The sequence below is a fragment of the Protopterus annectens genome, chromosome 11.part0 (genome assembly GCF_019279795.1).
Source record: "Protopterus annectens isolate FY-2018-M chromosome 11.part0, PAN1.0, whole genome shotgun sequence".
NCBI lineage: Eukaryota > Metazoa > Chordata > Ceratodontiformes > Protopteridae > Protopterus > Protopterus annectens.
In genome coordinates, this window is record NC_056745.1 from 737,121,667 (window position 1) to 737,147,637 (window position 25,971).

The following is a 25,971-nucleotide window of genomic DNA, read 5'->3' on the forward strand; positions in this document are numbered from 1 at the left end:
TTGGCTGTGATCGGGAATCGTTCCCTTTCTTCACTGTAGAGTGATCTTGGAGTTGTTATACTTAGTTAGGGTGTGTGTGGGGGGGGGTCACAGCCCCCACATGGGCGTGAAGCCCACACTCGATCAGGGTTTGACATTTTTTTTTTTAACCTCCGGCCAAACAAATTCTTTCCCTATGAAAGAATTCACAGAAGTGGCCATTTGATATTTATAGCTTTCACTGTTTAGGTATTGAGCTTTAGGTATTATATTACCTAAAGCTTTGACTTTATAATATAGACCCGAATTGCATACGACAGTATTTGTAATAAACAGAATTACAGTATTTTCAGAAGCTCATTACATTTGTTGGAGACTTGCTGTCATCTTTGCATGCTTTACCCGTAAACTAAACAGAATGCCAATCTATCACGTGTGGGCCATAACCTGTGCAGTAATCCTTTAAGCAATTTATCGTGAGCTTATTTGTGGTTTGCTGTTCATTTTTTACTTTGTTTTCCCCATGAAACAAGTAGATAGTTGTCAGGCAGCAGGTCTTTTTTGGATAAGAAACATTTTTCAAGTGGGGGTAACTGGTATCACAGAGATTGCTACTTTCAGCATGTTAATTGGTACTTTTATAAAGCTGAATATAAATTATAATAGAACTGCACTGCAAGGAGAAGTAGGTTGAGTTGAGTGCTGCTTGTTTTTTTATACTTTATTTCGACTGGCATTCCAGTAATGTATTTAAAAAGTAATTTTATTTTTTCATGCCTCAACTTTTATGTTTAAATCTAGATATTAAGTAAGCTGTTATGTTGTAGCCAATGCACCAAAATATTTTTTTCTTCCCCAGTTCATTTTGTCTCGACTGGACACTCATGACAGTTTGGTACCCAGGGAAGTGCAAGTCCCAGTTTTTGTGGTTTTGAGCAAATCCCCGCCCCTTTCTGGTTGACCACACCCTCCCTGTTGGCCCCACCCATTCAGCTGTCTCCTGCAACCCCCCCTTTGATTAGAAGACACCAGCCGTCACTGAAGAAAAACCGTACTGAGGATGTGAAAATGGATAAACATGCTTTCACGGTTTTCTTTTAAGCATAAGCAATGATGTTCACCACAGTATTTCCCTCCAGGTATGGAAAAGTGGTTGTGCAACTTACTGGGAGCATCACTTTCAAAACTGATAACATAGTAAGCATGCAATGTCATAAGAATAAACTACAAAACTGTGATATGGAGGAAGTGACAGAACACATACTTTCAATGTAAAATATCTTTATTCTCAAATATCCCCAAATCAGTGCTTTACAGCTAAGAAAAACAGAATACATCATGATGTTAAAATGAAAATGCATTTCAACGAGATCATCTCAAGAGCCTTGACTCTTGTGTTTATGGTACTGTGCCAAGTCATTTTAATAAAAACAAAAAAATGAATATTAAAATCATTAAAACGGGCAATTCTTTTCATAAAGCTGCACTTTTGTGAATGATATAATTTGCAATAAGGCACCTGCTTTCATAAGTACACAGCATAAATTAAGCTTAATGCGGACAACATTATGACTCAAACTGCCAGCAACTTCATCTATTCTTTGTTGATTGGCTATTCCTACTAGGCTAGTAGCCTCTTTTCAGGGGAGATGCACAGTGGTACTTGTACTACTACCGGAAATCTGGCTAGGGTATTGGGGACTTTCCCCTACTCTCCATGTCTCATGAGATCTTTTACATCCACCTGAGCTATCAGCACCTCGGCTTAACATCTCATCCGAAGGATTTCAAATTAAAAACAATATTAAGTAAAACCACAGGGTTTGAATGGTTCACAGAGTAAAAAGTACAAAGTTCTGTTAATACTACCCAGTTCATCAAAGCTAAGATTCAATACCAAATATTTTCTAGTTATCAAATGCTTCTAAGGAAACAGTTATTCATAAAGTAAGAAAAATGAGTTTAACAACTAGACTTCTGATTTCAATAAGCAATGCTATCACACAGTGCTAGCAAAAGAACAAAAACAGACTTCAGAATTACATACACCTCAACTTAGAGCAACATGAATTATTAGCTGCCATAACTAGATCATAGGCAAATTCTCTAGTTTTCAACAAACACAAATGCACATATGTATCTGGTAAATAATCAAGAAAAATGGAAATGCATAACTTTTTTGTTTGACATTAAGAACTAAAAAGTTAATGGGGAAAGGAAACAACCAACACTACTCAAAAATGAATGCAGCAGTAATAACACATTACACAGCCAGACAGAACAGATGTCTGCCTTTTGTTGCTGGGACTTTTACACAGAATACCACATACAAAACAGAATTTTCAACAGCTTAATGAGAAATCCATCAACTTTCAGACATTCACTTTAAAAACAGAGAAACTACAGGCTTCCAAACATACAAACATTAAAAAAAAACCCTTTTAACAAGAGCAGACTTCTTCACAATGCCATATATTAGATAAAATGTGTTATTTTATGAAACACTGCACTGTTGTCAAAAATTCAGTTACTCGAATGTGAACACCTAAAAGTAATCTGGATTTTTTTTAATACATAGTTAGATATGAAATAACAGAAATGCCAACCATCAAACTAACACTTATGTCAGACCACAGAATTGCCCAACAGCAATATATGCCGAATCACAAAGTTCTGAATGGTATCAAAACATGCTTATGTATGCACCAAGCAACACAAACAGCAACATGAACAAAGCTAACCACATATGGAGACTTAACAGCAATCAACCTCAGATATTCTGTTGTCTCGTATTATGATCTGTTTCTCAAGATGAACTTCAGATGTTCTCTAAATCACACGCTGAAAAGCTACAGGGTAAACAAGACAAAGAAAAATTAACCCTTATATCCTTCTCTGCCGTGTTCCCTGAGAAGGGCATTTATAACCTCACACAAATTTGGAGCAAGTCTGCCAAGCAAACTACAGATGACAGTGCCACTCCTGAACAGAGTGCAGGTCAATTTGTATGTTTCTACTTATACATACAAACTTGCAGATCGCACTACAGTGGGGAAAAGGGCAAATTTCCTAATGCTGGCCAACTAACTCCCTTCCCTTAGAAAAACACTCACTGAAGTGAACTGTCAGATTACAAGTAAAGTTCTGGGTTTTCATTAAATGTTTTTATCATGGAACATATGAAACCATTTATACGATCTTTTGTTTTTCTTCAATGAAACCATTTATACGGCCTTTTGTTTTTCTTCAGTGGTGCGCATGTGTGCTAACAATGTAAAAAAGTACACCAGACAAAATTGGATTTCAAGGTCTAGGAAAGAAGAAATGTTGCAACCTTCAAGAAACTACTTCAACACTCATATTAATCTGCTACAGCCAGGGAGGGCATAGTCTACAGCAGGTCAAGGAATCAAGAAGGTATTCTTAAAAGCCTAAACAAAACAAACCCTTAATAAAAGTGTACTTAAAGGCTTTGCCAGGACTGGTGTTGTCTTAAATAAACTTCACATCATCATTGGTGTTAAAGGCAGACAAGACTGCACACCGCCACTTCAATGTCTGACTGCCGAGGACTTTATCATGAGAAAATCAACAAGTGGCACATCTTCTGGAATTAAGATGTAATTTAGACCATTAAAAGATCTTGATTTTGCTAATGATACTACAGTACTCCTCCATACTTCATAACCATAAAAGGCAAACTAGTGAATAACAGACCCAGGGTGGGGCCAAATGCGAGAAGTACAGTGTGGCTGAAGCAATGACAGTAGGACAATACTGCTTCCATGCCAATGCTAACCATAAACTTGTGGAACAAAAAGAACTCTCTATATCAGGGTAATTCCGTGCCAAAGAATAGGATCAGGACAGCAGACTTTACAGTGACTCAGCAAAGCTCTGTTTTCCACATCTTGGAAGGACACTGATAAACATGACACTACTTTAAGACAGCATTGAAGTTAAAATGTTCCCCCGATATGACAAAGTAGACTTGGCAAAGGTCTGCTTGTTTTCAATATCTTGGTACGACTCTGGCAAGTTGCCACCTTAAGACAGCAATGAAGTTAAAATGCTTCCCAGATATGACAATTTTTGAAAGCTTACTTGGGGCAAAATTTAATTCCAATGACACATTTTCATAAATGTCTAATAATTTCTAAAGAAAACAGGGTCAATACAACTGGCTTGGAAACAACACTTGGACTTAAGGGTTGGTAGGGTAGGAATCTTGTACATGTTTCATAAGGCACTTTGGCAACTAGCAGACATAAAATTCTGGCAACTAGCAGACATAATATACTTTTCATTTCTTTCTAAACAAATTTACAGGTATAAATGAAAATGGAGGTATCTATCACACATTTGTGGCTAACACTACCAATGCTACAGACTGACGTTTTCCTCTTGTGAAGCTGGCATGCTTTAATAAAGATCTTCATTGTTGGTGCTCAGAAGCACAGGGTAGGAAGTTCCAATGTACTTCCCATGTCGGTACACAACTAGCTCAAGCTCGTATTCTTCTACCCGCACCACAGCCCTTGTGACCTTCTCATTAGACATCAAGAAGACAACAGTATAGACTGCAAACTCAAATTCTGGGCTAACGCCAATAAAACTACTTCCAATTGGCTTCACTAGTTCCTTCCAGCTGAACTGCAGGCTCAATACCTGGTCATCTTCATCAGGCTATAAAAATAATTAAAAAAACATTCAATTACATAATGAAAACTGGGTATTTTCTTAAACTCAGTTTGTCTCACCACTTTCTTATCAAAATCATTGCAAGTCACTAAACAATACGAGTAATCAGATGATGAATATTTTGAAAAAATAAACAGTTTACCTTTTTTAAGCAGAAAGAATAAACTTCAAGGAAAGCATACGTTTCCCGAGGACAGCAAGCACTGTGAACCACAGAGATAAAGTTCCGACTATGACCCAGAGAGAATGTGACTTAACTGGACGCTGGAAGAACTTCTAAAGGAAGGAAGCTAGCGGTAAGTGCCAGCTTCCTCAGTCTAGGGGTAAGAAGGCAGCTTGGCTTGCTGTACTGACACACACAGGCTAAATGTCATGGTGGGAACTGTCAGAAGCAAATGAATAGTGAAGGATCATGTGCTTTTAAGCAATGTACACTGAAGCTTTAGCCTCTCATGCATGGAAGCTCATACTTCTGGGAGCCAGTACCATCCCCAAATATATGCTTGGGGGTCGTCACTGCAGACATGCCATTTAGTTAATGGAAGGATGTATGGGTTACAACATATCTGCAAAATGTCCATTATGGCTGTGTTGATACTGTCTCTGTTTTTTAAGAGCATTTGTCCTCCAGTGTGCAGATAAGAATTAAAAAAGAAGTTATGTACTCACCATAACATTCCATCTGAGTAGGTAACTTCATTTGTCTGCAACCTGTGGGTATCTGATCCGAGCCGGCAGCTTTCCAAGCTTACAGATCAGAGCTCTAAGCTCCTCCCTCTTAACCATAATACCCTGCTACCTTCTTGTAACCCTCACATCGAGTTTGCCAGAGAAGGCAATAGAAAGTTTCTATAACCTAGTAACCCTTATCGCTTTGCAATGGTGATGACTGAACAAGGTATACACAGGCTCGTAACTAGCAAACCATAGGTCCGGGGGAAGGAGGGAGGGTCGGTTGCAGACAAATGAAGTTACCTACTCAGATGGAACGTTATGGTGAGTACATAACTTTATTTGAAGTAGTTAACTTCATTTGGTCTACAACCTGTGGGACAGAGTCCCCAGCTACCAGTAACTTGGGAGGCCCCCATGGAAGGATATTCCGGAGCACTGCAGAATCAAAAGAAGCGCGTCCTCTGGATATGAGATCCAATTTATAGTGTGAAATGAAGGTATGTGAAGAAGCCCAAGTTGCTGCTGCACAAATGTCATCTAACGAGACCCTTGACCAAAATGCAGCAGAGGTAGCCATAGATCGTGTAGAGTGGGCTCACACGTGTAAGGGCTCAGGACGACCAGAACTTTTGTAGGTGAGGAGAATATATTGGGAGATCCACTTCGCTAATGTAACTTTAGTGACTGGCTTCCCAAAATGTGATTTTGCAAAGGACACAAAAAGTTGATCAGATTTTCTGATATCTGCTGTTCTGTTCAGGTAGAAACGTAGTTGTCTGTAAACATCTAAACAATGGAGTCTGTACTCTCCTTTATTCTGAAAATTTGGAAAGAAGACCGGTAGATTGATAGACTGATTGATATTGGCCTCTGAGGATACTTAGGGCAGGAAGGAGGGATTGGTACGGAGGGAGACCCTGTCCTTATGAAAAATGATGTATGGAGGTTTGCAGCACAGAGCGTGAAGCTCCAAAAATCTCCTGGCGGAATTAATGGCAATCAAGAAGAATGTCTTCCAAGATACATACTTTAATTCCACTGTGGCCGCCGGTTCAAATGGGGGCCCAGTTAAGGCTTGAAGAACTATGGTAAGATCCTATGGAGGTAACTGCATCTCTGATCGGGGGTCGTAACAAGAAGGCTCCTTTCATGAATGATTTACAGATCTTGGATGAAGCCAGGGGTCCTGAATTGTTACCTATGTGATAGTGGGAGACAGCTACCAGTTGGACTTTAATAGTGGACGCACTAGCTCCCTGCTGAAAAATATGTGACAAAGTCAAGGACTGCTGGGATGGGGGCCGTGAAAGGATCTAGATTCATGTCTGTCGAGAGGGAAAAAGTTTCCATTTACTCTTGTAGATCTTTCTGGTGGATGGTTTGTGCGTGGCCAATAGGATGGCCTTAACAGAGGAGGATAATCCAGGAGTCCTAGCCATTAGGGAACTGGATCAACCAAGCTGAGAGCTTGAGATGACCCAGGTTGGGAGTCTTGAGCCCCAGTGGATGGGAAATCAGATCTGGACTGGGATCCAGGGAGGATGTACTAGATGAGACCTAAGTAAGGGAACCAGGTCTGGCGAGGCCAGAATGGGGCCTATGAGGATAACTCTGCTCCCCAACCGACTAGCTTTCTGTAGGAACTTTGTTATCAAGGGAAGAGGGGGATAAGCATACAGAAGACCGGATGGCCAAGCATGAACTAGAGTGTCTCTGGGGGCTTCCCCTGGTGGGGGAATCAGGGCGAAGAACTCACTGCACATTGTGTTTGAAGGCGAAGTGAAGAGATCGCAGCAAGGTTGTCCCCAGGCGAGGAATATCTGGTTCGCGACTGTTGAGTTCAGAGACCACTCGTAAGGTGAGAGAATTGTTCGACTCAACCTGTCTGCCAAGATGTCTGACCGACCCGGAATGTACGTTGCTATGAGAAAGCGGTTGGTGGAGATCGCCCATTCCCACACTCTCATGGCCTCCCTGCAGAGAGGATAGGATCTGATTCCCCCTGTTTATGTACCAGACTACAGACATATTGTCCGATTGAATTGCAATCGTACCCGGTGGAAGAAGGTGGAGAGCCTGCAACGCTAAAAGCACCGCCCTCATCTCCAGTACATTGATATGCAGTGAGGTCTCTGTGGGAGTCCACATGCCTTGGATGGATCTGCCCCTGTAATGCCCCCCCCCACCCGAGGAGAGATGCATCCGTGGTCACCGTGACTTGTGGGGGAGGTAGGACGAAAGGACGTCCTTCGCGAAGGTCTTTGGAATGAAGCCACCAGAGAAGCGACTCCTTGCACACCCTGCTGAGAGGAATAGGGATAGATAGGGATTGAAAAAGAATAGACCATTGCACTTCAAGAGTCCATTGAAGGATTCTCATTTTCAGACAGGCGAACGGGGAGAGAGTGATGGCAGCCGCCATGGATCCCAGGGGACCTCAGGACCAATACGGCGGGTGGCGCAGGAGACTTTAAGAGGTCTAAAATTTGGAGGCAAAGATTGCGTAGCCTGTCGGTTGTCAAGAAAATTCTGGATTGTGTCGTGTCTATCCTGGCCCCTATGAAATTCAAGATTTAAGTGGGTTGCAGAGATGATTTCCTGAGGTTGATTGAGATCCCTAGTTGGTGAGCTAGCTGTAACAGGTAATCTCTGTTTGAGCAAAGTTGATGCCTGGTGGGGGCGGTAAGGAGCCAGTCGTCCAGGTACGGAAAGACCTGTATGTCCTGAAGTCTCAGGTGGGCCGCTACTACTGCCATGACCTTGGTAAACACCCTGGGGGCTGTGGTGAGACCAAAGGGTAGGACCCTGAAGTGATAATGACTGGTTCCTAGCCGAAAGCGGAGAAACGTCCTGGATCGTCTGTCCATATGAATGTGGTAGTACACATCTTGGAGGTCTATCGAGCACATCCAGTCGTTCTCCTGTAACAGTGGGAGAATGGATTGAAGTGACCATCTGGAATTTCTCTTTGGATACTGATAGGTTCAGTGTTGATAGGTCGAGTATGGGTCTTGGGTCCCCAGTCTTTTTGGCACCAAAAAGAACCTGGAGTAAAACCCTAATCCGGACTGCTCTGGGGGGATGGGCTGGATTGCTCTTTTTCTTAGCAGCTTTTGAATTTCTATAGCTGCTGCATCCCTCTGACCGGGTGGGACATCGGGTATTCCTCTTGATCGAGGAGGGTAGGTTAAGAAGGGGATTGAATATCCTCTGGATACAATTCGGAGCACCCAGCGATCTGCGGTGATGGACTCCCATTTGGCTAGGTGTTCCGAGAAGCATCCCCCCGACTGCCTCCAGAGAAGAGCAGTCTGGCAACCCCTCAGGGCTGCTGCGCAGGTCAGTCCGAGAAAGGTTATCTTGACCCAAAGTTCTTTGGGCCGGCATCCACCTTGTCCTCTGCCTCTGAAGGAAGAGGTCTCCAGAGCGAAACGGGGTTGTTGAGTCTTCCGGAACCACATCTTGTGTCCCTTTTGGTTCCTGGAACAAGACCTCTGGGAAGCAGAGAAGCGGATCCCAACGGCAGATGTCTTCCTCGCTCTGGAGAAGCATGTCGCGGATGGTCTTGCCAAAGAGTGTTGAACCGTCATAAGGGGCATTTGCGAAGGACGCCTTAAAGGGTTCCTCAAAGTCGCAAAGACGGAGTCAGGCCTGTCTTCGTAAGACGCCCGTTCCGCTAGCCCTAGCCACTCCCTCCGTGGCATGGGAGAGGAGCCGCATGGATGTGTTTGTGATGGACTTGGGAGTGGCCATTCGGGACGAGAACGTACGCTTGTCCTCAGCCGACATGGACTCTGGGGGTGATCCAGCGTACTCCTTAATCAGGTCCCGCTGGAGTCGAAAGGCGAGTCCAAGTGCCTCCTCTTGCACTTCCGCTTGTGTGGCACCTCCTCGGGGGGGGGGGGGCTGTCCGAAGAGGCCTCACCAGCGATGTCCTGTTCCTCCAAGGGAACCATCTGGGACTCTAAGACCTTCAAGGGAGAAGCAGCAACTTTAGGTGACTGAGCAGAGGCAGTCGACTCCGACCGCCTTTTATGGCTCCGGTGTTTCTCTTTCTCTCTCCCTGTCTCTCATCCTTTTTTCTGCCCTCCCTTTCCTCCTGGGCCAAAGAGGGAGGGAGGGTGAGTCCCGGCCAGGGGATCGGGAGTGGCAGGTGGGACAGCCGTGGTAACCCACAGGTTGTAGACCAAATGAAGTTAACTACTTCAGATTGACTGGTAATACTCATTTCACAGACACAACAGAAGAATGAAAGGGTGGGATGAGGAAAGAACTGACTCTTGAAAAAGCAGAACCGGATTAACAAGTATGTAATTTTGCCCGAAGACAAACCATGATCACTCTGGAATTTGCATAGCGCTCAGTTCCCCGAGGGGTGAAAGAACAAGCAAATAAGCAAAAATACCCATCTGAAAAAAATGAAAGGAAGAACAAAGCATAATGTTAAAGGTGGAATGTACAGAAATTTCAAACTGAGTGAGTGACGGGGACTAACCTGGGAAGACTACTCAGAGAAACCAATTTTTAGTATAAATGGAGACTAGCAGGAAAAATAAAAGGATGTGCTAGTCGACAGTCTATTTTAAGACATAAAGACATTAAAAAGCAATGATTATAAACACACACAGACTAGAGAAGAGTATTACAGATGCAATACAGTAGTACTAGACAAAATAAGCAATTTCCTGTTCAGTTGCATCCTTGTACATGAGTGATGCTACTAATATGTACACTTACCTCAAAAGCAGGTCTTTCAGGAGATGCCACTATAGCAATTCATTATAATAACAGAATTATGTTTCACTTTACCTGCTTTTTCCAGGTGAACAGTTTTTCCATCTGTTCTTACTAAGACTCGCACCAATCCTACATCAACATTTACAGGAACCTTGTCTGATCATCAAGCATATTATATATAAGCAGCTCTGCTGCTTTCTGTTCTTCACGGCCTTACTATTCTGCATAATTTACTAATGTCACAGTTCTTTTAAAATAACAAAATATTAATAAATTATAAAAACATTATTGAAACAAAAAAATATATAGAAAAGTGGAACAAAATTATATTAATTTTTGAAGACAGACTGCAGTTAAAATGGTCTTATTGCCAAAAATACTATATATAGCATTAGCAACACAGTTAATTCCTGAAAGATGCATTCTTAAAGAAATAAATTCATGTTTAATAAAATTCTTATGGTATCCCAAAAAGAATAGAGCTCTAACTCATCATATTAGACCTTGGAAACAAGGAGGATTGAACTTCCCAGAAATATAAACATATATAAAAAACATCTGTGCTATATATAAAAGCATCTGTGCTTAAAACTACAATTGACTGGATAAACCCAAATTATTTTGCAAACTGGAAAGAATTAACAGCTATATTAATTAATAAATTTAATCTGTTTAAAAAAAATATTAGACAAATCAAACAAACCCTGGTACATACTATGCATAAGTACACAATATAATATAACAAAACCTTCTAAAACATCACTGATTAATCATTACTTTAATTCCTTTAGGATCTAAAACTTTGGTTTGACCTTTTAACCCCATTTACCATCACTAAGAACTTTCCTCACAAAATATATAGGGAAACAACCTCCTGGGAACAAAATGGATTCTTATGCTGGTTTCAATGTATATGTTTTAGACATACGTATGATAAAAACTACTTACAATATTCCAACTCAGGACTGGTTAACCCTGCAAAGCATTCTAATGTACACTCAAGATTTACGAAGATTAATTAATAATTCCTCATTTAAAGATATTCCAACTCTAATAAGTTTTCTATATGAATTTATATATACAATAGTTGTGAAAAGAAAAATTCCATTTCAAATATATATAAAGAGTTAACATATAAAACAATTCCCAAACCATCATACTAGCAGTTCTTAACAAAAGGTCAGTCATTACAGTTAACAGAAGAAATTAAAACTAATATCTTACTATCATTTAATTATTCCTCAACCAAACAGTACTGGAAAATATTTAACTGGAGATACTTACATAGAGCATTTTTAATAGCAGATAGACTTAAAGCAGGGGTGTCCAACCTTTTCAGTTGCAAGGGCCGCATTGAGTCAACAGAAATGGTCTGGGGGCCGCATGTAAAATATATCATGTGTAGACGGCAAGTGAGGACCAAAAAAAAAAAAAAGGTCTCTCACGTAAACTTGAAGAGCAAAAAAAAAAAAAAACACAAAATATGCAGAGCTGCTGTTGGGGGCTGCAACAACAATGAAAGCTGGTGCGACCAAATAAGCACAGTACTTTACTGATGGATCTGAGAATTGTCTGGTTCCAGCCAGAACAGCTTGGACTTTCCACCATCTTGTGGTTGCAAATTTGGGAAAGTACGCAAGGGCCAAGGCACAGCATACTGCACCTGCCTTCATTAGGCATTGTCCTCCCTTGCTGCTGGCTCCTCCTTAGGCCCCTCATTGGACTGCTTGGTATGGAACTTCATCCTCCTGAATGTGTATAACCTGCTGCAACTGTTGTCATTCAATTATGTTATGTAACATAGCGCAGACAGAAAATATATTCCATATGCCAGGATCATACTGCAGGACACTACTAGATGCATCCAGGCAGTAAAAGCGGGCTTTCAGCAAGCCAGATACATGTTCAACAATCTAATGGGCATAGTTGTAGCTACTGCCTGCCATAGTCTGGAAATTTCTGAGAGTTGCCATTACCCATGGTTCCAGGGCATCGTTAATAAGGTGCCTCTGGGTAAAATCACCCTGCACAGAACACTGATACAAGTCTCACAAGCTCCATATGTGGGAGTTGTAAATACTACCTCGATGGCCTGCAAACACACTGTGTATTATACCCTCTGCATAACACAACCTGGCAATTGGAGTGATTAATATGATTTCTTGCCTGCTCACTAGGTGGTGCCTTTATTGTAATGTGGGTGCAATGTATGGCCCCCAGTATCTCAAGGAAATGAGCTGTCTCACAAAAAGCCCTCATGCTGTTGGCTTTCTCCTCTGTAGCATGTGGAAACAACATAACCACCCCCCCCCCCAGCATGCAGCATGGCATCAAAGAACTGGTGCAGTATCCTTGTGGCAGATGCCTGAGATAACCCCGCTGTGTCCCCAGTTGGTCATCAAAAGGTCCATCTCTAGCTTGTATTTAAGAAGCTACATATACCTTGGTTTCTGCATGGACAGGTACTCAACACATCTCATAGGCCTGTTAAGGAGAATGAAAGATCGTGCTCCCTCATTTACAAGCCAGCTCTGTGGCACAGTGACAAAGCATAGCATTGTTACCTCACAACATGAGGGTCTTATTTTAGAAAACATTTCTGAATTCTAGGGACACTATTTAATCCTAATTCAAAATTTAACTAGTGGTCTAAGTGTATTGATGGCTACATCACCCAAAAATCACTAAAACTATTTGCATATTTCTAACTATACTAGTACTTCTTACCAATCCTATGACCCTCGGTCAGTGCACAGGCAGGCTTTATGACACTTATGACAATTTCACGGTAGAATTTATACAACCTTCTTTCAGTCAGTGGCTAGGATCAGAAAAAAAATTAGCCCCATCTTCAACTTAATAGCCCCCCAGAGAAGCACTCTCCCCAAATCTCATGTTTAAACACACACAGAGTCCATGGTATAATAATTGATTCTAGTCTAAACTCTCACTACTACATATCAAACAAGAAGGCAATTTTTCATTTACAAACATAGATAGAAACACCACCTCCTTTCCTATGCTCTCTAAAATTATGATATCCCCTGTAACCTGGCATTATGAGTGGAGGATATTTATCAGAAAACCAGGTTTATGTAATAACACACCAGTAAAGTCATGCTTACATCTAGCTTCCACCAGAAAAATGTTTAATATTTAGGCTTCTCACAGTGCTCATCAAAAATGTCAAACTAGAAGCCTTCTCAGAAATGCATACGTCTATTTTCTTATATCTGTATCTAAAAAAAGAGTTACAGAACTAATGAGTTTCTAAAATAGAAACCTATTACCAACATAACTTAAGTGTAGTTGTAACGTAAACCATCTTTTTCCATAAGGTAACAACTTCAATAGAGGCCTCAAAACAAGTTCTTCTTAAATTACTTGTGAATCATCTATTCTAGCCACATTGGTTTGGACCTGTCCAAACCTCGGAGTTGGAATAACAATGCAGAAAACTAGTTCAAAAGAATTTTCCCTATTTAATTCAATAATATCCTTCACATTACTAATAAATAGCAATGTGTTACTTTTCCCCACATCATTAACCCCTGCAATTATAGTAACCTTACCATATAGTTTCCCATTCATTAACAGCTTTTTAAAGAAAAAAATACCCTGCAGATTACAACCCTTCAAACATGGCACTTCTACAGTTTCTTTCTTTTTTTTTTTACCAGAAATCTAATTCCTAACCATTCTTGATATTGAATCTCCTATAAATAATACATTTATTTTATTATTATCACTCCTAATCTGGTTTATACTTTGCTGCTCATGATCATTACCTTCTCTAACTGTATTCATTCTAACGGCTTACCTGTTACTGCAGGAGATGTGTAGTCAGTGTAATTATAAATCCCCCTCGCTCTCAATTCTTTCTTCGCCGCGATCTCAATCCTCTTCCTTCAGCTGTTTACCGCGAATGCATCTACCGATGCAAAAAATGACAGGACGGTGCTTTGGCGCATGCGCACACCAGCTGAAAGACGCTGGCATGAAAAAAATGGGAAAAAAGTAATGTGGCGCATGCACACAACAGCTTAAGGACGCGGACGTGAAAACAAACGGAAAAAAAGTATAATTTCAACTTAAGGGTCGCGGGCCGCATGGAAGAGCTCTGAGGGCCACATGCGGCCCGCGGGTTGGACACTACTGACTTAAAGATTAGTACTACTACAAATTGTTTTTGCTGGAGGTGTGAAAAGTCAAAGCAGGCTGGTCTTATTTTTTATGAACGTAATAAAATTAATTCATACTGGAATGGAATCATTTTTACAAGCTTTAAGGATTCCTTTACTTTAACTAAAGCATTTATTATATTAAACTTAAATGAAGGTCCCTACCTGAATAAGACAACTATGTATTTGTTATGGACAATACTTGCTACATCTAAGAAATGCATAACCAGAAGGTGGAATTCAAATACACCCTGACCTTGGAAGAAATCTACACTTTACTGAAGAAAACGGCATCGATGGAAATAAAAATCAAAGAACTACGAACCTACCCCAAGCCATTGGTAAATAACCCTTGGAAGAAAGTTATATCTCTGTTGGACACTCTACAATAATCATTATTGTATCTCTGATAACTGGTCTGTTAATTCTCTCTCTCTTATTCTAAAAGTATATTAATAAAGTGCTTGGGCTTCAGGCCAGTTATTTTACATTATTTTACATTAAGAAGGTTCGTGGTCTGCACTCTTGTGGGAGGAGAGGCTGGACTCTGCCCTTCAGAGCTGGGAATTTCTGGTTAAAGCTTATATTGCCTGCATATTTGAATTGTTTCTTACTGAAATTGGTACACCTTGTTTGCTGTAGCATAGACTAGATCCAGGCCTGCTGAATCTAGCTTTGTTTGCTTATTTCCCCGAAACGCTAATTCCAACTAAAACGCAGCTTTTCAGCCCTTCTGTGGATCCCTAGTGATATCTGCATTGCTTACTGTACTGATTTCCTTGTTTCACTTGAAAGAAAGTTACTGTGTCGTTTTTGCATTTAAGTTATCTGTAACACATTGCATTTAAGTTACCTGGCACTTGCTCACTAAAGCAATTATATAAGTCAGCACTAAAAAATTAAAAGCACTACATCCTCACAAACTCCCCTTGAGTACCTTGTTCCCCATTAGCCCTTTTTTTTCAATTATAAAGGAATTCCCAATACTATTCTAGCATGTCCAAAGGTCAGTTGTCAATCTCCTCTCAATTCCAGCTGGTGAATCTGGGAATCTTGAGGCAAAGTTACAACTGCCTCATGTACACAGGCAACCCTCTCCTCCTCCCAACAAATTCCAACACGTGAGAGATGCAACCATATAGCCATACTGGAGGCTAAGCTCTCTCAACTCAGTACTGGCGTAACCAGTCAGGAGAAGGAAATCACACTCACTACAATTCCAGTCTCGCATAGACCTACCACGACAGCAAACCAAACAGAAATACACAAAAACATACTCGGAGGCTCTAAATAAAAATCTGCCTAAGCAGCAGAGACCTCCAAGGCAGACACCCAAGCAACCGCTACCCCAAAACAAAACACGTGCAACACATAGCTCACAAAGCCAGTGTGCCGAACAGACACAGCCCTTAAGGCTAAACAACACACCTGATACACTTGTAATAGGTGACTATCGCCAGGCACACTGACGTCCTGCTCACCAGGCTGAACAAGAAAGGTCACGGTGAGCTGCCTGTCGGGCACTAGGATCCACCACATAACACAAGCACTCAGGTCACTCCAAGGCAAGTACAAATATGACTCAGTCATTGTCCATGCTGGTGTGAATGACCTGAGACATACCTCCCTGGACTATATGAAAAGAGACAGAGGAGCTCTCTGAGCATGTAGCCCAGGCCGGTATGACCCTGACCTTGAGTAGCATCTTACCCTCACCAAGAATGATGCCACAATATGAAGACAAGATCAATTTCAACAATTGGCTTAAGTATTGGTGTCATTCAAAGGGGATCCAATGCCTGTCAGCCTGGGATGACATGCTCGACGAGCCACAATGCTTTGCTAGGGATGGCTTGCATCGGTCACCCCTGGGCTTTCGGATACTGGCAAAGGCTCTTGCTACCCCCATAGTGCCTTTCTTAGGCAAGGCTCAAAAGACAAACCCACCTCCATAGGTATCACAAGGGATAAGAAACTAAGAGTAATGCTACTCAACGCCAAAAGTCTAAACCTCAAGATGCATGCACTCGAAACTCTCCTTAGCATGGAGAACATCGATATCTGTGCAGTAACAGAAACCTGGTTCAAGGCTCCCGAGAGCACCCCAGCACTACCAGGTTACACCTCATACCATGCTTTTCAGCACCAAAACTTGGACCGAACCACAAAAGGAGGGGGAGTATCAATATTAGTCAAAGATACCCACACCTCCAGGTTGGTGGCACAGCATGAAGCATCAGAGACTATCCATGTGCAACTAACAGTTGGTAAAACTGCCTTCCAGTTTATAGCCTGCTACAGACCACCCTCCCAAACCCAGGAACACCACTCGGCCTTCCTGAGAACACTGGAAAACATGAAGGTCTCTCCAAACACTATTAGATTGGGCGACTTCAACTACCCAAACATAGACTGGGAGCATTACTCTAGCTCCAACACCCTAGCCCAAAGGTTCCTAGAATTTATAAACTCAAATACTATGGAACAACTTGTTACCACTCACACAAGAGGGGAAAACATACTGGACCTGATCATCACCAACATGGGGACTCTATGCTCCAGACCAGAAGTGTATCCCTCATTGGTAAGATCAGACCATAAACTAATCTCACTGGATATTCACATCCCGACTCCACCCCCTGCCCTGAAAAACTTCTCTAATGCAAATTTCACACTCCTCAAAACCGAGGTGGAATCCTTCAAAGCCCCCGGGCCTGTGGAAAATACAGCCCAGACCGCAGAATCCTTTATAAACGCATTCTATGAACACCTTCAGGAATGCATGGATCATGCAATCCCAAATAAAACCAAGTCCCAATCCTCCAAAGGCAGACGTCCTGTCTGGTGGACCCCAGCCATAAACAAACTATAAAATAGGAGGAAGCTACTACATGATAGAGCAAAATCCCAAAAAGGAAAGGCATCTCTGATCAGTATTGGCAAAAAACTACGGGCACTCATAAAATCGTCTAAGGCCAGCTTAGAGAGAAAAATTGCACAGGACATTAAGGATAATCACAAGGCTTTCTTTAGTTATGTTAGGAACCTGGGTGGGAATTTCCAGATATGCTCAGAATTAGTCCAAAATGACAAAAATACACCGAACCCACAGACATTGCCAACATCCTAGCTGACAGGTTCAGCGCAAACTCCCCCCCCCCACCAAAAGGGAAAATATCTATCCCAGCAGAGTGCTGCCCCCCCTGACATCTCAGATGCTCAGGTAAGAGCCGCCCTCTCCAAAGCAAAAAATGCAGCATCAATGGGACCAGACGGTGCCCTGGGCTGCGTCCTACATGAACTCCAAGAAGAGCTAAACCCAAACATAAAACTACCGTTCAATCTCAGCCTTATTACAGGATATATACCCAAAGATTGGCGTACAGCAACAGTGGTCCCTCTCCACAAAGGTGGTGCCTTAACGGATCCTGGAAACTATCGCCCCATAAGCCCGACTAGCTTGGTCTGCAAAGCTATGGAAAGGATCATCATGGACCTCAAAGATATTGGAGACCTACAAGACACTGGATCCTACCCAGTTTGGCTTTAAGGGCAGATCCTGCCTCTTAAACCTGGTTGATTTCTTTGAAACAGTCACTAAGGCCATTGAGGAGGGGAAGGTGGTCCGCACAGCCTACCTGGACCTCGCAAAAGCCTTTAATACAATACCCCACTTGGGCATTATAGATAAGCTCACCAGCTTAAACATAAACCCCTATATAACTAGATGGGTTGCAAACTGGCTCAAGGACAGAACCCACATGGTTAGAATTGCTGTAGCCATGTCAGACTCCAAACATTTGCAAGTGGCGTCCCACAAGGCTCAGTCCTGGGACCTCTCGTTCGGTATATATTTCTCGGAGGTACAGGCCAACACGGAAGGACGGTGGCTGACCAAGTTTGCAGATGACTGCAAACTGGGCACCATAATAGACACTCCAGCCGACACAAGCATCCTCCAAAAGGGCCTCAAAGAAACAGACAACTGGTGCCAGAGCCATGGCCTCAAGCTAAACGCCAAAAAGTGTATAGTCATCCCCTTTGGAAAAAACAAAGTGCCCACAAATTACCACATAGGTGGTAATCCATTAAGTACAGAAGAAGTAATTAGGGACCTGGGGACCCAAGTTGATCTCTCATTTGACAACCACATGGCCAAAGTGGTTAGAAAAACATTTTATATAGCCCACCTAATCATGAAGGGATTCACATCTAGATCAGGGGAGGTCATCGTGCCTCTTTACTCATCCCTCATCAGGCCCATAATGGAGTACAATGCCCCTTTTGGGATGTACCTTACCAGACACCTGCAGCAACTGGAAAGACCCCAAAAGTACCTCACCAAAGGATCAAAGGGCTCAAACAGATGCCATATGCTGCCCGGTTAAAGAAACTCCAGCTCTACTCAGTGGCATACCGCCTGCTCAGAGGCGATCTGTGCCTGACGTATAAAGCCATGTCCAACCCGGAATTGATGGACATGCTGCACCTCAGAAAATCCAAATCCCATTGAGCTACGCACTCCAGAGACTTGAACCTCAGCAATGAAATAAATAGGACATGCTGGAGGGACAGATTCATAACCCAGAGGCTCCCTTCACTCTGGAATAAAATCCCAGTCCAGGTTAGGCAGAGTCCCTCATTGACTCTCTTCAAGAGGAATCTTGATGAGTGGATGGGAGATCGTAGGTTTACCCCGGGTATCACTTCTGTGTCACTGTTAGACAGAGGCACAGTATACTAACCTCAAAAAAGGGCACAGCAAAATTAATTTAAAATGGGTGGCGAAAGCCAAACACACTCTGGCTAGGCTTATAAATGCCCTAGGGCAGATAGCCTAGTATGAACCTATGAACCCAATAGCATAACAGTGTATATAGTTGAAAGTGAGGCTATTGTAAATAGTTCTTTTAAAGTGTTTAAAAATATGTAAATGTTATTTAAATTGAAAATAAATTTTTGAGCAAAAAAAAAAAATTCTTCTTATAACCAGAAAAGCAAATATGCAATGGTTAAAGGAAGCATTGTAAAGAAAATACTTTCCCTCTTTTGGGGGGGGGCTTTACTGTTACACCGACCTCTTCTCAAAGACATACGCTTATGTAACAAAGTGCAACAATTAAAACAATATTAAGTAGTGAACGACAGTCGGACCAGAAATTTCTGTAGAAGCAAATTTTGAAATTCTCAAAAGTGCAATAATTCCAAACACAATGAAAATATTTGCACAGGAAACTGGCCTTGACATAAAAATTGTACCTTTTAGGCCAGTGATGGCAAACGAAACAAAAAAATGATGCAACTCAAGGCAGTAGATCTCAAAACAATCAAGTTTATTGAGCGCTTTCATCCACAAGTGAAAGGACTTTTTCAGAATGAATGTTACTCCCAGAAACCCACCTTAAATACTATAACAGACTCATAACCTAATTAAACCCTAATTGAAAAGATAATTACAAAGTCAAACTTTAAAGAAACAAATAAAAAATGTTAAACCTGTACATATAAATATATATAATTGAAAACATGAATAAATTAAAACAAACAGCAATCATATTCAACTAATACAGGTTTTTAAAATTAGATTGGAAAGGCAGCTCTTAAATGTAAAACTGAATAGGTAGATTTTCATTTCAGCTTGGGTAAGGCTGTAGCGTTGGTCCGCAATTGCCATTGTAATTCTTTAAACTCCAAGTAATTGTCTACAGGTCCCCCCACATGACCTATAATTATAAATTTAAAGGAATGACCCTCATATTTCAGAATATGTGCAGACAGGGCATTGCTAACTTCCTTTTTAGTTATATTGAATTATGCTGATTAACTATATTTCTAAAACTATTTTTGGTCTTCCCAATATAAAAAACAGCACAGTTTTGACATATAGGTGCATATATCACCTCTCTCGTACCCCAGTTGTACCTCTTTTTTAATTTATAATACCAAAACTTTCAATTTCTGACTTGATAAAAAATTAATCTGCATTCTGAGCAGTGTCCGCATTTTGTCATCTTATCCTCCTGTTCAAGAAGTTTTTCTTTCTCTAATATGTTTTTTATACATCTATCTTGCACATAAGGGGGTTTTATCCTACTATGTTAGCATGATCTGTATCTAGATGGAAATATTCAAAATTTTCTATATAATCCAGCTAATACTACTAAAATTATTATGTTAGTACAAGTGCTTTACATAGCCTGGTATTATCAAAGTTCTCTTGTGCTGATGACCATTCTAATCCCCAATAAGGGGGTGCTATTGACCCCCTCATCCTTTTATCATTTACTTCATTAAAAATGTTATCCAAGAAATTAAATGGGTAAAGCTATTAATTAACATGTTTAGTAAATAAAATTGTGTACTAAACTTGTCTAAGTCAGAGACCATCCATGCCAAATGTACACACTGGCCTTTGACTAAACACTTCTTTTGGTGTATAGGATGCCAACTATTATACTGCAACAATGTATTAGAGTTAAGTTTGTTTCCTATAAATCGTAGACTCAAATTGCTTATTCATCTTTATTTTTCTTAACAGTAATATCTAAATAGTTGACTTTTTCATTACAAAGTGTCATAGTAAATTTCAAAAAATCAGTAGTGTTATGATATACTCAAAAAATGGTTTAACTTCTATCAGTCCAAAAAATTATGATGTCATCTAAAAATAGACCATACAAACACCAGCTGTTGGAAAATATAGAATTAACTACAATGTTAGACTCCCAGTAAGCAAGCACTATGTTGGCAAAAATGGGGGCACATGTTGCCCCTAATGCTACACCTTTATTCTGTTTAAATAACTGTTCAAAAATAATAAAATTATTGTACAGAACCATTTCCATAAGTGCCCTTAGGGGGAGAATTTTGCTATGTTCAAGATTCGAATTATGACAAAGAATAAAACCATTCAAGCCCTCAGTCATGTGGAATCACTGAAAACAAGACTATTTTTGTCAGTATTGATATTAATCTCATCACTATATATGTCACTAGAGACCTTTTTTTTAAAAAATCCCATGAGTCCTTAAAACAATACAGATACTCAAGTATATTTGTATGATGATCAATAAATGTAGCATCGGAAATGTGTTTGAAGCTTTTGCATCTACTACTGGTCTAAGGGGTGGATCATTCAGATTGTCTATTTTTGGGATACCAAAGATTGTAGGGGTCCTTGGGTGGGCAACGCCTAAGGATCTATATTCAGGTGGGGATAATCTGGTTGCCGATATACAAATCTTCCAGTAATAAGTCTATCTCATGATAGGCTATATTCATTACACTGATACTTGTTACACTGACCTCTTCTCAAAGACATACTCTTATGTAACAAAGTTAAAGCTAAAACAGTATTAAGAAAGTAGTGACTTTGACGCAGTCTGACCAGAAATTTCTGTAGAAGCAAATTCTGAAATTTGAGTGCAATAATTCCAAACACAATGAAAATTTTTGCACAGGAAACTGGCCTTGACATAAAAGCTGTACCTTCTAGGCAAGTGATGGCGAACCTATGACATGTCAAAGGTGGCATCCCACAACATTTTGAGTGACATACCAGCATTCAACACCCGAATTACCAAAGAAACTGAATGAACAAAAATACAAGAAATGTGAGACCCTGCACGTATCTATTAAAACGCAGCAGCAAAAAAAGTCATTAATTGATGTTAATCAAATCAAATGCAGTGTGTTCCACATTTGTTTCAATTCAAAATTACTATTAAAAGTAGGGTAATTGTTTTGGTGCACTATTTTAAACACAATTATCAGTGCGCATATTATTTTCTCTACTGTAAGTCACTGATTCTTCTTTTACTTTTATAATACACAGCAGCACACAGTATTGGACTGTATTTTTTTAAAATAAATACGTAAAGAATTGTTTTTGTTTGCGGGGTAGGGGTTGTGTGAGATACGCCAGCAGAGCCAAGATGGGAATTTTCCAAATTTTTGACACGCCAAGCCCAAAAGGTTCACCATCATTGTTCTAGGCAGTAGCAATAGCAAGGGTAGCATGAAGGAGTCAGCTGATGGAGGTGCAAAATGTTAGGGGGAATGACTGAATTCCTGATGTTTTTCTGTACCGAAATGCAGATCAGCTTGTTACAGTTTAAAACTACGTCTTTTTTTTTTTTTTTTTTTTTAAATCTTCAGTGAAAACTAGGGTGGGACCACTACACTGAAAAAGAGCACTGGGTGCAGAATTAGTCAGCTACAGCTGTGCTTCTAAGATGTCTTCTAGCTAACAGAGATAAAGGCAATGGCACGGATCAGATATTCACAGTGTAAATAAAAGAAAATATTACACTGATTTCCTGATTTCTTTAGCACCTTTATTTATTTAAAGACGTGACAAACTCGCTCAAGCAAATGGCATCATAACTGAACAACCATTATCCCCAGACAGTATGAAAGAATTTGTCTTAAAAGTGACTGTTGTATCATCGCGTAATAATCGAGAGTATTTACCTAAAACATTTAATCTGGAAACTTCTCAAAAGTATGAGCAAGCAGAATCATAACAAAATATCTAATTGTATTCTTGACTTACAGCCAAGAAGGTATAAATATCTTTACTTTAATAAAACTTAAAAAAACCCACAAACTGTACAGATAGTGGTCTGAATAGTGCTCTGTATGCAAAATATCTTAAAATATTTGTGACTGGTAGTTATCTAAGAAATGATAAAAAATAATGTCACCCAACAGAGGTTCCAAACAGTAAATGTGCTCTTGGTTGTTACATGAACTACCTTTAGAAAGGTATAACAGAAGGCAGTACTATTACCTGTGATAGAAAAGCTATGATATGCAGGGACTGTAGGCCTAAGAACTTTGCAGCAAAGATAAATTTCACAGCACAACAATCTTGGCATTAAAGCATGTGTCAAATTTAGACGATTAGGGAAATTTGAAAGTGATTCTACAAGTAGCACACTTACCTCTGGTGGTGGAAGATCAGAAGGCTCCATTCCCACTACAAGTCAATGGATTAATTTTCAAACTGCTGACACTGCAGTGCAGAATGAAGGGACATCCGCACTCCTGAGTACACCTGTGTGTGCAGTCCTTCAGTAGAGACATTCAACTGTGATCCCATCTGTCTGAGACGATGAAACTTCAGACAAATGTAAAAGATCCCATGAAACCTCTCAAAAATAAGGAAAGTTTCCCTGATGCCCCAGACCCAATTTCACCTAGTAGTACAAACACTACATCTGGTCTTCCCTGAAAAGTGGCCCAAATCTAGTGGGACTAACAAGACTCAAGAGAAATTGCCAAAAACACTTGCACACCTCAAACAAAATTTCTTAATAACCTCTAACACCCGTAGAGAATTTATCCCCATACCAGGTTAATAGGCATAACAACGGATAACCGTTTGCATATGGATGTCAAATTTCAAGGTATCAAAAATAAGAAAACACTCTACAGAACAGGAAAAAAAAAAACTACTACTTTACTGATTCCGAGGTAAATAGTGTACAGCTGGATAGATGATAAAATCAACAAGCAAAGGACGGTAGAATTGCTGGAATTGAATTAATCTTCATGCCTTGGTGAGTACAGTCACAAGGTGTACCTTGTTTATACAAAATTTCATTAGAATGACACTGATACTTACACTGTACTAGTTTATATCCTGGACAGACGTTAGTTAAAAATTAAAAATAAAAAAAAGACAGCTGGATGCAGAAGTCCTGGGATAAAAAAGGGGCCCAATCCTGGTAGATGAATTGGTGCCAGAAATGGAAATGAGTGCAGAATTTCCAAGACACAAACATTCCTACATTTATTTAACTCCTACAAATATTTTAAATATAGGTATATGTATGTTTGTGCATATATATAAGCTACTTTCAAAACATGTGAAGTAATTACACAGACTTACTGGGAAGATAAATGGTACACTGATGTGTCCTGTGACATATATTGAGCAAAACATACTATGCACTTTGTACCTGGGAAACTTCTGGGAAACTGCAATAATCTCTGCTTCGCTTTTCAGAACAGAAACTACCTACAGAAAAAAATCTTTATTTGAATCTCAGAACATGATGCAACCTTCTCTATGTGCAAACCAAGTTTCAAGATGGACAAGCTTAATTTTTTTTTAAGTTGAGGTCATCTTGATCTAAGGCATTTTATCAGTGGATACTTCTATCCCTTCAGCGAGGTTCTTGTAAGGTAGAACTACTGCAGCTGTTTCTGTCCTGTTCCTCATTTATTGCAATGGCTCGTGGAAGCACTAGGCATTTGCCCTGTGGAGCTTCAGCCTAGCAAGTAAGATCTACCATGTGCACGTCACAACAAGCAGAGGGGAGTTCAGTGTATGAAGGCATGATTCCTCTCCTCTGCTGTAGCTGACCTTTGAGAGGCAGGATTCCTCTCAGATGGCAGGTACAGTAGAGCTCAAAAGACCTGCTGGGGGAGGAGGGGTTATGGTATGCTGTCCTACAGGATCAGCAAGTAGCCCCACTCCCCATCACTCAACTTTCTCCGTGAAGACAATGAGCAGAGGGGGGATTACTAGGCAGGAAAAATGGGCTGAAGGCTCTCATTTTATATGTGGATTCCAGTCTCTGGAAAGACAATGAGCAGAGTGGGGATTCCTAGGCAGGAAAAATGGGCTGTAGGCTCTCGCTTTATATACGGATTCCAGATGCCTGCTACCATGGAATGAATGGGCTGAACCTCAATTATCGGAGCATATTCACAGAATGTAAGAATCGTCCTCCCTTGCTTTGAGGGGGAAGAGAAACACAGGTTAGTGAATAGCTTGGTTTAATGGTAGCTCGTAATCACTTTTGACATGAAGGAAGGACTGGTATACAGGGAGATCCTGTCCATGTGGAACACTAGTTAGGGTTCCCTGCATACAAGATCTTGCAGTTCTTAAAGTATCTAGCTGATGTCAAAACTACCAGAAGGGCAGCCAGCGGACATAAAAACTTAACTGGGATGGAAGCAGATTGCTAAAAAGTGGTAGAGTAAGCTTCTCCAGCACAAACTATTGATGCCATGGTGGAGCAATCGCTTTTTGGGTGGCCTAAAATGCAAAACTCTTTAAACACTCCATTGACAAATGGGAGAAAATGGGGGATTCTAAAGATAGACCAGCAGAAATGGCTGAGGCATATGACAGACATATTTTGTCTAAATGTAAAAGGTAGGTAAGGACTAAAGACAACCGTACAGATACTGGGTCCTATCCTCTGTCATGTAACCAGTCAAAGAATTTCTACTATTTTGATACAAAAGACTTTCTCATGCTCGGTTTCCTGGCATCTTCAGAGAACACGTGACTGGAAGGGACAAGAGCTATATTATCCATGCTGTCATCTTTTGTGTCCACAAGCTTAGACGGATGGTTAACACCCTGTACTGGGTTAGGAGGTCCACATGCAACATAACTGGTTCTTCCCTCACCAGGTTCAGCAGAAAGAAGAACCAAAGCTGCCCAAGTCAAAATGGTTCTTTCAGCAGGATTTTTAGTCTCTGCTCCCTGACGTTTTGAAACACCCAGGGCATCAAGGGATAGAAGAGAAAGCATACAAAGCAGACCAGGAAATGAACTGTTGTCCAGGCCTGTTTGTGCACTGGATAAGTCTGGTTCTGTCACAGTCCACTTGTTAAAATCCAATAACTCTCATCTTTAATATCGATTTTTTAGGGGTCTACTCTTGTTCTGCTC

The 25,971-nt window shown here is 40.7% G+C and overlaps 1 protein-coding gene across 1 annotated transcript in view; it reads right to left on the bottom strand.

The window, feature by feature from the left end:
* Window positions 1-1,243: 1,243 nt before the first annotated feature.
* LOC122814990 (poly(U)-specific endoribonuclease-like) overlaps window positions 1,244-25,971 on the bottom strand; it is a 79,397-nt gene continuing 54,669 nt past the window's right edge. Inside the window, exon 3 of the mRNA XM_044087245.1 lies at window positions 1,244-4,665. Within this exon, the coding sequence (XP_043943180.1) occupies window positions 4,402-4,665 (264 nt within the window). The 3' untranslated portion in view covers window positions 1,244-4,401. The remainder of the gene's footprint in view (window positions 4,666-25,971) is intronic.